The following is a 17575-nucleotide window of genomic DNA, read 5'->3' on the forward strand; positions in this document are numbered from 1 at the left end:
CAGATGTGGACGTGGTCAGGTTTGGGGTCCTGTAGGAGCACCTGGCTGGCTTTACTTATAAGGCCTGTCTTAAAGCAATCTATAGAATTTGGATGAGGTGAAACCTAGAGCTGGAGTATTATTCCTGATCATCTGTAACTTTTCAAATACATCCTCCATACTGAAATTCTAGGGCACATTTAAGTGACTCCAATAAAGAAACCTGCCAGTCAGTCAAGAGTATTTATTTATGACCCCCTTGGGCCAGGCACTCTTCTGGACGATATGAAATGATCCAAAATAAAGGGCATCCTCACCCTTATGATCTCATGAAAGCAAATGGATTGAACTTGTACACACACACACACACACACACACACTATATGTGGGTGGTCATCAAACTCAACTATATAGACATAACAGCCTCATTTATTAATAGAAAAATCCTGATTAGAAAATTAAATGTACCAAATTAGAAAAATTGGGGAGTAATTAATTTTATTACAAATAGATTAAAGTGTGTTCATAAAACATGTCTTTTATATAACGAGTCTCATTAAGCCATTAAAACTGGGAACACTCCCTCACCCTCCCACAAATCTACAGAAAACTCTTGGAACCTATTATTTATTGTGCAAATATGGATACACACTGGCCTTGAGGAGCTGCTGGAGTGAATACAATGACAAGGCCTGTGTCCTGCTAAACTGTAACTTCTTCAAAGACTGGGCTTTCCTTACTGGCCTTGACATCCTGCACTCTGGATACAGACGTGGTGAAGGAGTAAGAATGAAAGGATGGTCGAGGTGAGTAAAGGTTCAAAGAGGAGATGAACTTAGAATTTTAAGAAGGAAAGAAAGAAGAGGACTAGGATGTTAAGTGGGTCAAGTGGGTTGGTCTCAGTGGACTTCCAAGCTTAGGAAGAGGACCTGACATTTTTCAGCCTGACTGAGGACGGGTCTGCCCCATTTGGTCCACGGGACATCTGAGCATCTCTGGATCTTTGTCAGGGCAGCTCTCCCCAGTCCTCATGGAGGGCCTAGCAGGGCAAGAAAGCAAAGCTACTTAAAAAGAAACATTGAAACTCCACGGTATTTCAGCTTATGGCTTCCTTGGTGGCTCAGCGGTAAATGCAGGAGACACAGGTTCAATCCCTGAGTTGGGAAGATCCCCTGGAGAAGGAAATGGCAACCCACTCCAGTATTCTTGACCGGGAAATTCCATGGACAGACGAACTTGGTGGGCACAATTCATGGGGTCGCAAGAGTCAAACCTGACTTAGCGACTAAATCATCACCACCATCTCTGCCCACATCTTAAGGATCCATCCTTCAGTCTGACTCCAGATGGAGAATATACCGAGTACAACCTGTCAGTTTGCATCCACTTGTCGACAAGCAGTTGGAGGGTATTTCTTCTTTGCCTGCCCTGGCCCTTGCTTGATCCTGATTTAAGGCAAGTTTCAGGAGGCCAGAGACTTATGTCTGTTTTCATTTCTGCAGGCTTCGAACAGTGCCTACCTTCATAGGCATTCAGTCAACAGAGCGTTCGTTAAATGAATAAATGTGATTATTCTGGCCATTTGTCTTCGTTTGTCTTTACTTTTGCTTTTTCCACACCCTGCTTCAGAGAGTTGTTAACAGGCAGGAAAGAAGTCCCTTCGTTGCTTCAGCCCACAGTCCCTGGCCAAGGGTCCCGGCCAAGCCCTTTGGGAATGGGGATCCCTCGGGAAGGAACAAGGAGTCCTGGCTCAGGGGCGGGGAAGAGGGAAGAGGCAGGAAGTTCTTCCCACTTCTTCTGGCTCCCGCGGCATCCGCAGCGCCCGGCCCGCCCGTTATTTGGGGCTCGGGGCGTCCGGGAAGGGGAGCTCGGGCCGCTCGGCCGCATCCCCGTCCGGGGCCCTGGGCACCCAGCCCTCCCGCAGCACCCCGTCAGCGCTGGCACCTGCCGGACCGCCCGGCGGCAGCCCCGGCAAGCGGGACCGGGCCCCCCCCCCCCGCCACCGCGAAGGTGGGGAAGGGGAGGGGACAGGCGAGCTCGCGCCGGTCTGCTGCGCGCCCGGGGCCCACTCGCGGCGCCTCCGGAGCGCGGGGGAGGGGACGGCGAGCGCCCCCGGCTCGACCCCAGTCCGACCTCCGGAGCTGCGCCGGGCGAGGGCGCCCGGGCCCGAGAACTCTGGTCGCGGGACCCGCATCCAGGTGCTGGATCCGCGCCGCGCGCCGGGCGAGGAGCGCGTCCCTCGGCCTCCCTGCACCCGGCCCCGGGCGGCCTCGGCCTGGACCCCGGCCCGGCTCGGGACCCCCGGCCCCGGCGCCGCGCCCGCGCCTGGGTCTCCCCTCCCCCTCGGGGTGGGGGCGGGGCGGCTGCGGCGCCCGGAGAGCGCATCGATCTGCAGCTTTGTTATTGATCAGAAAGTGCCCGCCGTCGACCCGCCTGCCGGCCGGCCCCGCGCGACCCCCAACCCGTTGCCGGTGCCGTCCCTCGGCTGACAGGTGCTCCCAGCCCCTCGCCAGGGACTCCTCGGCGCGCCCGGCTCCCCGCGTCCCCACCCCCCTTTCCTCCCTCGCCTTCGCCCCCACCCCACCCCCACCGCCTCGGCACAGCGCAGGATTTGTTTAAACCTTGGGAAACTGGTTCAGGTCCAGGTTTTGCTTTGATCCTCGGCACAAGCTGGAGACGCAGAAGAGGGCCCTCGGAGAAAGTCTTGGATGGGAGTATGTGGAAAGTGCCCCGCGAGGCTCGGCGGCCAGAGCAGGCGCGGCGCGTCCCGCCCGGCGCGGCCCTCCCCCGGCGGCGCTGATCCCGGCCCGGAGCCCCGCTCCCCAAGTGCCCGCCGACCGCGCGCCCGCCCGCTCAGCCCAATGCTCCTCTTCGGGCTCCTCCTGCTGACATCCGCCCTGGCCGGCCAGAGACCCGGGACCCGGGCTGAGTCCAACCTGAGCAGCAAACTCCAGCTCGCCAGCAACAAGGAGCAGAACGGTGAGTGCCCCCCCCCTCCCCGCCCCAGCTCCTTCTCCCGCTCGCTTCCCGCGCCGCATTGTGCACCCGGGCGGGATGCACCCCGGCCCGCGCTGGGACGGACGCCTCCGCGCGTGTTCGCAGGCACCGGCTTTCGGAGGTTCCGCGGAGTTTGCAACTTCGGGAGCGGCCGCCGGGGCTCCAGCCTGGCGGCGTGATTGTCTCTGCGGGCGCACCCGGAGAGGGGACGTTCGGGGAGCCCTGGGGAACGTCGGTGCCAGCGTGCCTTGCAAGAAGAACTCTTGTTGCCAGAGTTCTAAGTTCAAGAACTGCCTCTAAATCCGAAGGCAACACGAATAAGTCTTGGCGTGTTTGACTTTACTCAGAGTTTTTTGGATTGGGGAGGGGTTGTTCCAGGACGTGTATCAACCTCATTAATTGAAGCGCTCTAAGTGGAAAGACATCAATTAATCAATAAGTAGATAGGAAGTAAAGCGATCAAGAGGCCTTGTGGATGTCTTTAGGAGGTATTTAAAAATGTATTTCTCTTGCGCTTTTTTTTTTTTTTTAATATGCCTTTGTACTCTGAAGCCCTTACCTTTCTGGTGGTGTGTTTTTATATGCGATGGTGAGTGGCTGCTATTTTGTGTGTGCTGGAAACGACTTAATCCTGCATAGGAAATGAGAATTACTTTCAGCTTTCAAGTGTACCTGAAATGTTTAGAAAACTCTCAGATGCAAGTTCCCTTGGGCTGGGATTGCACAGCGCTGGAGAAAGGCTCCTTTCATGAAGCCAGGGCTGCTTCAGGGTGTGTAATTTGCTTAGCCTCTGAACTCCATATGATTTACATCATTCAGTTTCTAAACTCCTTTGCTCTTGATCTACCATTATGAAGTCATTTTTGAGACTACTTTGTAAATAGAAATTTTATACTGCACATGAAACCACAATGTTAATGCAGGCTGTCTAAAATTAGAATATTAAACACCCTGTTTACAAGCAGTGGCTCTCAGTTTTATTTGAAAAGAAATGTACATGTTTTTACTGCTTTGTGTGCCATCTATTTAGAATGCAAGAATGCTGTCTCTTCATTAACCAGGCGACATGAACATAAGCAGCATACTTAGGAGATTGGAATGGTGTACGCTGTGTTTTTAAGTCTGAGCACCATTTTCTCGATGTTTTGGGGGCGTTTCCAAGCTTTAGTTTTGTACTGAAACTCTCCAAAGTGTTCACCTTTAAGAAAGCACAGAAAGTTCTAAAGTACAGAAGGAGAGAAAATAAGGATTCCTGGGACCTTTGTAGCCATTATGTGTATTTATTGTACCCGCAGCAAGACAAGCTATCACATTCATCAGCTAGACTTAATGTGGCTGCTTCTTACAACTTGTTGATGTGATGGCACATGGCACCTGCAGGCTGCTTGAGCTGCTGATCAAAAGGCAGCCTAGGGATCCATCTCTAATCACGGGGACTGCAGAGGACTGGGGAGAGGGGGTGATCAAAGAAGTCACAGCACCAGCTGTACCCTGGCAGGAAACAGATCAGACCAACCTTTGTTCTTTCTCATGTAAAATAAATGTCAAGCTCAAAATATTGCCTCTTACTGGACAGACTTTCTCAAAATGAGTATGCATGCTATTCCTGGCTTCTGGCTTCTGTTTTTTACGTTTTCTGCCCCAGGTCCCTTCTTCTGCTGCTCTCACATATCAGGCCTGGCCTGACATCTCTTATGTTCCCGAGTCCCTTTAGGACTTGTACCCGTCATTGTCCTTTCCTTGTCATTTTGTCGTGTGTTCCATGTGCCACCATCCCTTATAACCAGACTCCAGAACTTTCACAGGATCTTAGGCCACTTCCTGGAGTAGGTGCACACCCTCCTGAGCGATGGGTTCATGAAGTCAGGCCACACACATTCTGTTGTCGTCAGAGACTGGACCATTTCTCTTCCTAAGATGCATGATGCTAAAAATAGCCGGGTTGTTTCCTAATCTGTGGGCAGAGGACCGGGCTATGTTTAGCCCTATGAGGGTTGGCCTCCGGAAGTAAGTGGAGGTGGAGGCACCACTCACCTTGCGGTGTTCAGTCTGAGAAGCGAGGCGATCAACACTAGGGGGCGGTATAGAGCTATTTTCCCCGCACAGGCGAGGTTCCAGGATGGGAGGGTAACAGGTAGTTGCTGATTAAGATTCCCCCGGGGAATGTGAGCAGTTTGTGTGACTTTCAAATTTCCCACCCCGTCAAGTGGGCATTTTTTTGCCCTCCTGTTGAATTTTGATTGATTTTTGATCGCCTTGTTGCTCTTCTCAATTTAGCTAAGTGTCTAATTCTGAAAGTACAGACCCACCTGAGGATGCCACCTAAAAAATGCCATTGGTCCAGTTTGTAATGGATCTTTTTCTGAACGAGCTTCTAAGTGCGAAATGTGAAATGTCCAAATTCACCTATCATGACCATAGGAGTTCATTTTTACTTTCATGGACCCCTCCTCCATCATGGGAGTGTTTTTTCTGGAGTATTCCAAAGTCTCCTGTGGTGTCGACCCCATCACATCCCCAGGCCTGCTCAGTTTCAGGTCAGCTGAGTGTCCTGAGATGTGTTATAAATGGAGATTGGCTGCTGTAGCCAGTGTGGGTACTTGGATTTACACTGGGGCAAGGGAGGTGTTTCAAAGTTATCCTTGGGAGATCAGTGTCATTTACCCAGTTAATTAGGTACTTGGATGTTTACTTAAAACTACGTTGCAATTCTTGCCACTTTACTGTAAAGATAATTGTATCCTCCAGTATCACCTGTTACCTTTGTGTCTTTTGTTTCTGCCTGTGCCATGTGGCTTGTGGGATCTTAGTTCCCTACCGAATATGGATTGAACCCTCCTGAGTGAAATCGCCGAGTACTAACCAGTAGACTACCAGGGAAGTCCCGCCTTTGTGTCTTCATCCTTCACACAACTCCTAGCAATGAAGTCTCACATATCCATCAAGGATTTCACTTAAAGAGGGAGATAAAAAATCAGAACACTGAGGTAGGCAGGGTTTCTTACCTGTACACTCATGGCCATGGAAAAATTATTGTGATCTGTGTGCACTCATTTTAGAAGAGGATGCCTCCCAAGAAATGAATAAGTTCCAAGATACTGTAGCAGAAGGAACCATATATATCACAAACAAAACAAAACTCAGCTTATTTGTTTGCCATCTGTGTGTAGCCCTAATTGGGCTTCCCAGGTGGCTCAGTGGTAAAGAATCCGCCTGCCAGGGCAGGAGCTGAAGGACACTGGGGTTTGATCCCTGAGTTAGGAAGATTCCCTGGAGGAGGAAATGGTAACCCACTCCAGTATTCTTGCCTGGACAGTCCCATGGACAGAGGAAAGGAGCCTGGCAGGTTATGTCCGTAGGGTCACAAAGGTCAGACAGGACTGAGTGACTGAGCACACACTCATGTAGCCTCAGTAGACGCCAATCACAAGCATCTGGACTAAGGCCTCACCTGCCTCGTGTCACTGGACAAGCGTCTTGAATTACCCACAGCCCTGAAACACGCTTCTGACTTCATCTTCTTTAACTATTGTGAGTGTAGATTTGGAATATGCCTCTATTGGGGTTTTCCTTATAAACATCACTTAAAAAAATTGAGTAGAGTTGATCTTTAATCTTATGTAATGTACAGTATAATGAGTCACAATGATTACAGTTTATACTCCATTTATATTTATTGTAAAGTATTGGCTACATTCCTGTCTGGTGTAATATGCTTTGTAGCTTATTTTATACATAATAGTGGACCTTTTAATTCCCTATCCTTATAAGCTCCTCCTGCTTCCCTCTCCCAATCACAGCATTTATCATATGTGCGCTTTTCCTCAAGGACTTTTGTGGCCTGTGAAGCCATTTACTTTGGGGACAAATGGTCCCCTTGTAATGTGTCCCTGAGTACGTGTATCTTGTATTTGTGGCTTTTCTGTCATTTCCAGTGCCAACTTTCTCCTCCTCTGGCCAGCATGTCCCTACCCACCCCCGCTACCATTCTCAGGTAGCCGCTTCAAAGCTGTATTTGAAGCAGATCCGGTCATCACAATCCTCAGAGTACTGTCCAGGAGTAAAGAACTCTGCCCAAGGACTCAAGGGACTTTCCTGTTAGTCTGTAAGTTGTCATGAAAGACCTTTGTGACAATTATTTTTGTTGTTTTGGGTTTTTTTTTTTTAACTTCCTCCTGGTTCTCTGCTCTCTTTGGGATGGTTTGAGGAAGTTGAAGAAGTGAAGTACCGTTATGTAATGATGAATATTGCTTTTCACAAGAGGTGACCGGAAAAACCCCCTTCTATTTTATGGTAACTTTTCTTCTCCTACCAACTCTTATCTTTTATGCTTAACCTGATATACTTGGTGATTACTTCTGAAAGGTAATTAGAAAGTACAAAGATCTGTGTGAAGCTTCAGGGACTATATTTCACTTGTGAATAGTTGTAAGTAGATGCTAGCGGCCGACCCTAAACTTTCCTCTTTGTTACATTTTGCAGATCCCTGTCTTGGCCACTGGGATCCTAGCTTGGTCTATTCTTATTTCATCTTTCCTAAAATTTATTTCTTACATATATTCTTGGCATTCTCTTCCACTTCATGTTTTTTCAAAATTTTTGGTGCTAAAATTTTGCTGTAGGTGTAAATTGCACACTTTTTGTAGAAATAGAAATCTAGTGATCATGCGATGTGTGTTAAATACATCATAACTGAATCAATGCATTTGTAATATCCACCCTCCCAAAAGCCCCCAAGACTGCTAAACATTTCTCCAAAGGTTTCTGTTTTGTTTTTATTTATTTTTAAAATTGTAAGTTTATTTTATATTGGAGTATAGTTAATTAACAAAGTTGTGTTAGTTGTAGATGGATTGCAAAGTGATTCAACTACACATACGCTTTTATCCCCTCTTTTTCAAATTCTTTTCCCATTTAGGTTATTCTAGAATATTGAGCAAAGTGGAAGTTTCTGTTTGTAGTAATCAACATGGTAGAAGTCGTAATAAAAGTCCCTTCACTTACTTTGTCTGATTTTAATTTTTCTCATGATTTTAGTTGAAAACGTTATCTGTAGTCAGAATATCTTTGTATCAACAGTCCCCAACTTTTTCAGTACCAGAGATGGGTTTCATGGAAGACAGTTTTTCCAGAGACCAGGGGTGGGGAGATAGTTTCAGGATGATTCAAGCGTATTACATTAATTTGCACTTTATTTCTATTATTAATATATCAACTCCACCTCAGACCATCAGGCATTTGATCCCAGAGGTTGGGGATCCCTGCTGTATATAATGCTATATCATTTCTGTATAACTCATTGGTTAAGGGGGTCTCTGTGAATTATTTTTCTCTACCACTGTCTCCACCTGTGATTTTTTTTTTTCTCACATCTCCCTTTCCTGTCTCCTGAGGAAATGTCTAGTGGTTGATTTTTGGCTAGTAACCCCAGGTACAACCACACCAATTGTGGAAATTTTGAAATATCCTCAGAGGGTTGGGAAGGAGCCCAGCTGCTTCTCCAGGACAGATGGAACATCTTTGTGCCTGGCCCAGCTCTGGACATCAGAGGCAGTGCCCCAGACCTCCTGGCCTCCTTCCTGATGAATCCCTGTGCCTGCCACTCTGATGGTTAAGCCTTTTGACACTTTCCGCTATGGATAATTTAGTTCATAATGGAGTTAAAACTGCTGTCTCTTCTCCCCACTGCTGGGCATTCAGGCCCAAGGCACCTGCGGCTTGAATGACCCAGAGAGAAGAAAGGGTACAACCTCCTTCGAGCCTTCTCCTTGAAGCTTCTTTGGTTCGAGCCAAGGGTGTGTCTGGGGGTGAGATGGGGCAGGGGACGTGGCACGGATGGCATGGGATTGGAGCACTCGGGTGCCTGATCCTGCTTCCCCAGATGACACCGAGCAGCTGCTCCCGCCTGGGTACCACCTTCCTGTTATCTGGTTTAAAGAGACTGTCTGCTCTCTGAGGCCCTTTTTCTAACTACTTACATTAACCACCCCTGTTCATCACATCAAGGTGAATCCACTCTTTGGTATTCTGCTTGTTGTTTATTGGTTTATTTGTTGTCTCCGTGCCCTGATCCCCACTTTGTAGAATGGCAGGTCCCTGAGAGCACAGCCCTGTCTGACTTGTTCTCTGTGGATGCTCCAGGGTAGGGAACTGAGGGCGTCATATGTTGAGTATTTGTTGGATGGTTCTGGATGTTAGTGTCTTGTTTCAGGAGAACTCTGGCGTTGCCTGGAACATGCAGGCCATCTTGGAAGGTGGCATTTTGACACTGGAGCTTTCACATTGCTTGACTGTTTTCATAGGAAGAGAAACTTGCTTATTGGCTGCGATGGGGGATGCCAGTGAGAGTTTTACTTTGTCATTTTGGTAAATGTCCCACGTTACCAGGAGTGTACCAGTTCGGTGGGTAGGCTTCCTAGAAGTGGTGCTAGTGACTGTCTTAGAAGTGCCACTCTGCCAGGCACTCTGCAGGTGGACCACGTGTGGTCAGGCTCCTGCACTGCCCAGATGGTGAACTCTGAATGGCTGACACAACTCCAGAACCAGCGTGCTTCCTGCCTTCTGCTTGTGGTGCACAGGTTAGAAATCAGCACCAAGTCTGGTGTGTGGAGCCTTAGAGCTGGAGGGTTCCCAGGAATCTGTCCCCACCGATGTTTAAAGTGAGGTCTGGACCACCAAGGTGACTTGGTCAAGGTCGCCCTGGAGGGCAGCCAAGTTCAACGGCTCATGTGCTGATCTGTTTTTCTTCCAGGAGAACCAATTAGGCAAATGGAATTCTAGTGTCAAAATTCCAACACTCCGTATAAAAGCATTTTTTTACTGTTTTATGAGGTTTCATGTTTTGGGGGCAGTAAGGGGAGGTGGGACTCCTTTGATCCTGAAACATTGTTTATGGGAACACGAAAGACGACAATCTTAGAATAATCATGCTAATTAAATATAATTGGCTAATGTCTATTGTAATAATGCTGTTGTGGTGGGACTATGACAGTTTGGCAAATGACTTGAAATACTTCCTTTAGAATTGTGATGTCTTGAGATCTTATTTTCAGTGGGTCTGTGGATGAACAGTGTTTAGTTGCATATTTTGCCATATTTGTTGAGGATGGTGAAGAGAAAGACTGACATTGGAAAGCCTGGCTTCACGGGGAGCTTTTCTTATGCTTTCTGTTTTTTATTTTGGCAGTTTTGAACATTTTATTTAGCAGGATGTCTCATTGGTAAAAGTACCATCAAAATGAGTGGATGAGCGTGGTTTAGTGAGCTCTAGGGTGCACAGCCTGTTATTCTTATGCAGTGGATTTAGTGAATGATTTCAGCCTTTATTTACACTATATTACGGGATTTCCTAGTCAGAGGTTCAGATTGCTCTTAAAGCCAAGAGCATCAAGGAAATTAATTTATACCTGTAGACTTGAATGCTTTCCTAAAACAGGATTCACTTACCTTTATAAAAAATTGTGTTTGTAGAGTTCAACATCTGAGAATAGTTGAGCTGCAGTTATAAAGAGGAGTTACTTTCTTTTTTTTTTTAAAAAAGTTTTTTAGACCCAAAGGCCATTTAATACAATAAATCCTACTTGGATAGTTTAGCAAACATTTTTTTTAAAACCCACATCCAACAGACTGGTTAGTATTGGATACACAGATTTGGTTTCAAAGCTGAAATGACCCTGGTGTAATAGATCTTCTCATGAAATTCGGTTATTTTATATTATGCCTTAAAAAATAGGGACACATATCAATTGACAACTTAAATATTAACTCAATAGGCTACCTGGTGATATAAATAGGGAAAAAAGTGGTCATGGATTAGGAGTGAGAAGACTATGACACCAGCCCATCTTGGACTGCAAAGAATGTTAAATTCTATCCTAGAACCTAAAACAAGAAAAAAAAAGAGTCAAATATTCCACTCCATATAGACCCCATCTGGCCCAAACCATTCCCCAAGGAGTGCACCCCCAACACATGAGGTTTACTAACCACCTGCTACAAATGTTACTATGTCACTAATTAACAATGATCACAGAAAATGTGTCATACCAGAGGTTTTGTTATCATACACAGCACATTTCTTATATTTCTATAAGCCACATGACTATGGGTGATGTTTTTGGTAGCATCAGCTCCTTTTGTCTTTTACATTATGAGGATACATTGTAAATGGAGTTCAGCTCCTCTTACCTGCTCTCTGCCTCCACATCAGACCTCTTATGCGCCTTCGAATTGGTGACAGAGCAGCCTCCTTCCTGGACATCTGCCTTGTTGCAAAGCCAAACCATCTTTGCCAGACTGGCTTCAGTAATTTTACTTTCTTAGTGTTAAGCTTAATTCCTTTTTAATTTTCAATCTGTGATTTTTTTTTGTATTTGGCATTTCCTCTATTGCATAGTAGTTGAGCCATTTCTCAATTGAGGGGGGGTGTATTGGATTGTTGCCAGGTTTGGAGGAGCCGAGGCAAAGCGGATGTCTGGCTCTTTGAGGAAACCAGCATCCCTAGCAGCGTGAGGTCCATTGATGATAATAAGTATAAGGATGCAGCTCTGCCTTGCTCCTACGTCCACTGTATTCTGATGAGAAACCAGGAAGCGCTCCTGGAAAGGGCAGCATCTGGAAGCATCCTTGGGGGCGATTCATTGGGACAAAAGGGTTCTTAGTAAGCCTCTGGTTTTCTGATGCTTAACGATGACTCCGCAGGAGAGCCTGTTAGGAGCTACTCTTGTGCTCAGCAGTTGCAGACAGTATGGAGTTTATATCTCTGTAACCTCCCCTTGTGGTATTAGGAAAAACACGGAGGCTTTACCGGCTAAGTAGCCAAGGTCGCACAGCTGGTAAATGTTTGGACCTGGATCTGACTCCAGGCCAGGACTCAGAGCCACGTGCCTCCCCCTTCATGACTTAATGGTCTAGTGTTTTATTAGAACATTGTTTTTAAACAGCAAATATTTATAACCGTCTACTCTGTGCTAAGCTCTGCCCTCGGTGCTGGATACACAGAGAAGACTAGGTTCTCGTCCTTGCAAAGCTCTGCCCAGGAAGAACTGTGGCTCAGAGTTCGTCTCCTGATCTGTTGGTTCTGGGCTCCTGGTGCTGTGGGAATGCAGAGGGCTTTACCGCACTCTCGCACTCTCAGAAACTTCTGATTGACAGGTGGTGGATTCGACCTCGGAAAGAAGCACATGGAGAAAAGCCCCCACAAGGGAGCTGACATGTTTTGAAACGGGCTTGAAGAGGGAAAAAGAGGAAAGGGTTCTAGGCCGAGGGCACTCTGCATCAGAGAGTAGAGACAAGTCTGGGGCCCAGGGTAAGCAGAGGTGGGGGGAGATTCAAGGGCCGGATGCTGTTTGCAGGGAGTGCCTCCTGCAGGGTTGGCAGCTCACAAACAGAATTCCAGAAAAGCTTGTCTTCACTCTGCAAACAATAGAAACTGAAGAGGGTGTGGAGACAAGGGAACCCTCCTACACTGTTGATGGGAATGGACATTGATATGGTCACTATGGAGAACAGTATGGCAGGTCCTCAAAAAACTAGAAATATAGAGCTGCCATATGATCCAGTAATCCCACTACTGGGCATATATCCAGAGAAAAGCAATTCAGAAGGGTTCATGCACCGCAGTGTTCATAGGAGTACTGTTTACAACAGCCAGGGCATGGAAGCAACTTAAGTGTCCATTCATAGATGAACAGCTAAAGATGTGGTACATACATATATATAGTGGAATACTACTCAGCCACACAAAAGAATGAAACAATGTCATTTGTAGAAACATGGATAACCTAGAGATTATCAGATTAAGTCAGAAAGAGGGAGACAAATGTCATATGATATATATCACTTATATGTAGAATCTAAAGAAAAAAAGATACAAATGTACTTATTTACAAAATAGACATAGAGAACAAATTCAATGTTACCAAAGGGGAAAGGTGAGAGAAAGATAAAGTAGAAGTTTGGGACTGACATATATACCCTGCTGCTGCTAAGTCACTTCAGTCGTGTCCGACTCTGTGTGACCCCATAGACGGCAGCCCACCAGGCTCTCCCACCCCTGGGATTCTCCAGGCAAGAACACTGGAGTGGGTTGCCATTTCCTTCTCCAATGCATGAAAGTGAAAAGCGAAAGTGAAGTCGATCAGTCGTGTCCGACTCTTAGCGACCTTATGGACTGCAGCCTACCAGGCTCCTCCATCCATGGCATTTTCCAGGCAAGAGTACTGGAGTGGGGTGCCATTGCCTTCTCTGATATACACCCTACTATATATAAAATAAATAAGCAACAAAGACCAACTGTATGGTGTAGGGAACCATACTCAATATTTTGTAATAACCTATAAAAGAAAAGAATCTGAAAAAGAATATGTATATATACACATGTACATACCAAATATATACATATATACATATGTATATATACACATATACATACCAAATATATACATATGTATATATACACATGTACACACCAAATACATACATATATACATATGCATATATACACACATGTGTACGTGCTCAGTCTTTTCAGTCGTGGCTGACTCTCTGCAACGCTATGTCCATGGGGTTCTCCAGGCAAGAATACTGGAGTGGGTTGCCATGCCCTCCTCCAGGGGATATATATATATATATATATATATATATATATATAAATATATATAAGAGTTGGACACGACTGAGCATGTGGCACAAGCATATGTGTGTGTGTGTATATATATATATATATATATATAGTGAGTGAAGTGAAGTCGCTCAGTCCTGTCCGACTCTTTGCGACCCTGTGGACTGTGGCCCACCAGGCTCCTCCGTCCATGGGATTCTCCAGGCAAGAATACTGGAGTGGGTTGCCATTTCCTTCTCCAGGTGATCTTCCTGACTCAGGGATCAAACCCGGGTCTCCCTCCAGTTTAACCTCTGAGCCACCAGGGAAGATATATATATATAGTATACATATGTATATATTCAGTATTTATATATATACACATACATATACTGAATGACTGTGTTGTACACCTGAAACTAACACAGCATGGTAAATCGACTGGACTTCAATAAAAAAAAAACAAAAGATTGTCTTCATGTTTAAGATTGGTCAGAAGCTTCCAGTTACTTTATAGGCAGGCAGGCAGCAGAATTCTGCACTGGTGTGAGCAGAGAAGGGCTTATTGGGGTTTTCTTGGGAAGTTCTGAGCCGGTCTGGGGGCAGGCTGCACAGCCTCAGGGACACTCAAGTAAGGGAAGCCAGTGTCCACACTGCTGTCTGCTGCCTGATGCTTACATGAGTGAACAAAGAGCTCTCTTCACACTCCACTCACACAATGGGTGGCAGGCAGTAGGAGGCTGGGTGCAGGACCAGGATGGGGTAGGGGGCAGTGTGCGTGCAATCAGTGTGATGAAGCTCTTCCCCTGACAGGAGCAAGGAAGACAGCCTTTGCACTTTCAAGGGAAAAGATTGAGTTTCCTGGAAAGGTAATTCTTGTGAGGTAATGCAAATGCAGGAGGTTGGTCCTGGTTCCTTGGACACAACACTAGAAATATTTTGAGGTATTTAAGGATTTGAAATGAATGCACTCACTTGGTGGATGGGCTGTGTGGATCTCATGTCATTTTTTTGAAGTCAGGCTGTTTGCATTCCAGGAAAGCCTTGTTCCTGAGTGGACACTATTTTAAGCTTTTCAGCCTTTGCAAGATGGTCTTGGGCTTCTTTGCTCTGATTATGCACAGCTGGCCCTTGCACCTGCCTTGGGAATCAGTGCACAGATCAGAAACCATTAACAACAGAAGCTGGCCTTCCGTGGTTCTTATCTCGTGTTGTTTCTGGCAGTTATTTTTGCTGGGTATTTATAAGGACATCTGTCTTTTAAAGAGTCATGTTATTTATCTTTTTTTTTTCTTCACTGAGGAATAAATCACAGCTTGTTTCCTTACTGCCACACACATTCATGGTCTGAGGTGATTATAAATGCAAATTGTAAGTCATTAAAGTGTTATAATGTCTTTTTCTGTGGCAGCAGGCAATGTTTAAAATCACTGTATGAAGAAGGATCATTTGCTTAGAATGTGATTAAGAGATGGGAACAGATGAGAAGCAAAAAAAATCCAGTTCTTTCCTGGAAAATTCTTACTAGGTTTGGAGAAAAGGGGAACTTCGGGGTTCATTTTTGATGTATCTTAGTTTAAACTTGAGACATGGTGATGGGAGGGTACACATGGTTTAAGAACACAGGAAAACACAGTAACTTCCAGCACTTTCATATTTTTCCTTGGAGATAGATTAACTTCTTAGAGTGTGACTTGCCATCTGATTAGCCTCTCAAAGGATGGAGATTGAACTCCATAAAAACAAGAAGCCAAGCTGGCTAGTGCTCATGGAGGGCCAGAGATGGGGTGTCCTGCAGGCAGGTCTCCCCTGCTGGTAATAGATTTATGTTGTGGGTCATAAAAAGTATTGGGGCGGCTTCCTGTTAATAAGCAGCAGTGTTTCAACATGTATGTTTTGTGACTGGTTTTACTTTTATCTGTAAACTAAAGTGCACTCTATCTGGAGATCCCCATGGAAATGAGTTGCCTCTGTGATACAGGAGACTAGCTCTCATAGCAGACTACTGTTTCTAGAGTTTCAGATGCAGTTTCTTGTATAGCATAGATGTATATGATGGCCTCAGCTGTATCTTTATTTTGTGTTAGTCACAAAACCTTTTGTAGAAGAATCGACAATCAAAAATAGCAGGCATTTCCTGGTCAAAATCTGCCCAAATATTGAGAAATGTTGAGAGAATCTAGATACCTCATTGATAAAGGTTAACCCTTGAAAAAGTGGTTCATAGTTGAGACTGTTCATAGGCTTGCTGTTTACAGGCATGATTAAAAATGAAATATTAAGAATTAAATAATCTGTATTTTTGTTCTTAGTACTTTTTTCATCATGGTAGAAGATGCATCTTTCATGGATACTGATCACTTTTAATGGGCACCGGTGGACACCTCTTAAACTAACTGCTCTAGAAAGGCTCCCTATGAGAATTAACATTTACATCCTCAAAAATCAATGATGGTGTCTGGATCCCAATTTCCTTGCAATCTTCCTTTGCGGTCACTTCCAAATGGCCAATCTCCTGTAGCAAAATACTCAGCGGTGCAAATCTTCTGGAAGAAGTGTAAATGCTATACTTTTACTTGGAAAAATGGGAAAGGAGGGCTTCTTAATATATCTGCTGGGCATTTAAGACTGCACAAAGCACAGGAAATAGTTTGGGAGTGTGGGAGCATGTGGTGTTTCCAAGTACAAACATTGTTTTGAAAATTTCCCCGGTAGTGGTGAATTATATGAGACCACGTCCAGCGAAGGAGAGCTTGTTTAACTGGCTTGTGGTTCTGGGGTTCATTCAAACACTCTTAAACAAAATAAAGGGAGTGGATGTAATGACTTCTTTATGGAAGGGCTGTAAAAAGGTACAGAGCCGTGTAAACAAATTGAGTCATTTACTAGATGTTTCAGTGATAGATTTGCAGTCCAAATTCAGGATTGTGTATTATGGTTTACAGGCTCTGACCATGGTCTACCTTAAAAATGAAGTTACAAGCTTGTTTTTTGGTTTGTCTATATGTTTGCTTTTCTTTGGTGCATGGAAATCCGTTATTGCTGTTTTATGTGACAGCTTGAAAAAATACAGTTTTGAACATCGACTTGTATGCTGGTTCAACTTTGGAAAATGCTGAGAAACTCACGTGTGAAAAGTTGAACTGACCTGATTTTTGGTAGCCCTGGGTTCTACTCAAGAAAAATAGGATGATTGGAATTGAAGTTTTCCTTCTGGGCTCAGGCATGTCCAAACTAATTGTAAAATAATTGTTCTGGCTAACAAGAGCAGGCCCGTAACTATAACTATGTAAAGTAGAAATCCAACAACAGTTATGATTTACAGTTACGATAACTCTGCCAATGTTGTAATAAAACCTCTCTTATAACCAACCTACAGTCACATTCATTCCTCTTAGTTGAGGCCTAGGTAAAAGTCCTCTCCTGAGTGGTCTTGCTTTTGAGAGTTGCTTTGCATTAGAATATTCATTGACCTCCTCTAAGATTGGTTGGCTGTGAGGATTGAGGGCTGTGCCTTCCAGGTGAAGGGGAGGTGGGTGGGGTAAGAGTCAGAACACGTGGTTCTGCACACCGGTCATGGTGACTAGCTGCAGCGGAAGCCAGAAATAAATTTGGAAATTGAAGTGAGGAAAGGAAACTAAATAATTTCTATGTTGATACCATAACATTTATTCATTCTGTAAGTTCTCTCCATCAAGGTTGGCTTGCCTGGCCTTAGAGGAAGTGGATTGTGTAAGAAACCTCGGTAAAAATCAATGAGCCTTTCTAAGTTCTGAAAACTGGTGGCATCGCACCATACTGGCAGCTTTCAAGTGTTCCTGCGGGAAGTTTGGCAGAGGAAATAGCTGCTCCAGCTCCACAGGCCTGAAAAACAAGGGACAATGGTGGATATTATAGCTTCTGTGTAATGTGTGACTTGCCGTTTCCTTTTTTCCCCTCTTTTTAATGAATATGGGTTACATGGCCTTAAGTCTGTGAAAGATCTAGGATCTGCCTTTA

At 45.3% G+C, this 17575-nt stretch overlaps 1 protein-coding gene across 2 annotated transcripts in view; it reads left to right on the forward strand.

The window, feature by feature from the left end:
• The first annotated feature begins 2564 nt into the window (after positions 1 to 2564).
• The window catches only part of PDGFC (platelet derived growth factor C), a 260208-nt gene continuing 245197 nt past the window's right edge, over positions 2565 to 17575 (forward strand). For both annotated transcript variants that reach the window (XM_055549534.1, XM_055549535.1), the window contains exon 1: positions 2565 to 2958. In XM_055549534.1, coding sequence (XP_055405509.1) covers positions 2688 to 2958 — 271 coding nt within the window. In that variant the 5' untranslated portion in view covers positions 2565 to 2687. The remainder of the gene's footprint in view (positions 2959 to 17575) is intronic.

Source organism: Bubalus kerabau, chromosome 16 (genome assembly GCF_029407905.1).
Source record: "Bubalus kerabau isolate K-KA32 ecotype Philippines breed swamp buffalo chromosome 16, PCC_UOA_SB_1v2, whole genome shotgun sequence".
In the NCBI taxonomy this organism is placed as follows: Eukaryota; Metazoa; Chordata; class Mammalia; order Artiodactyla; family Bovidae; genus Bubalus; species Bubalus kerabau.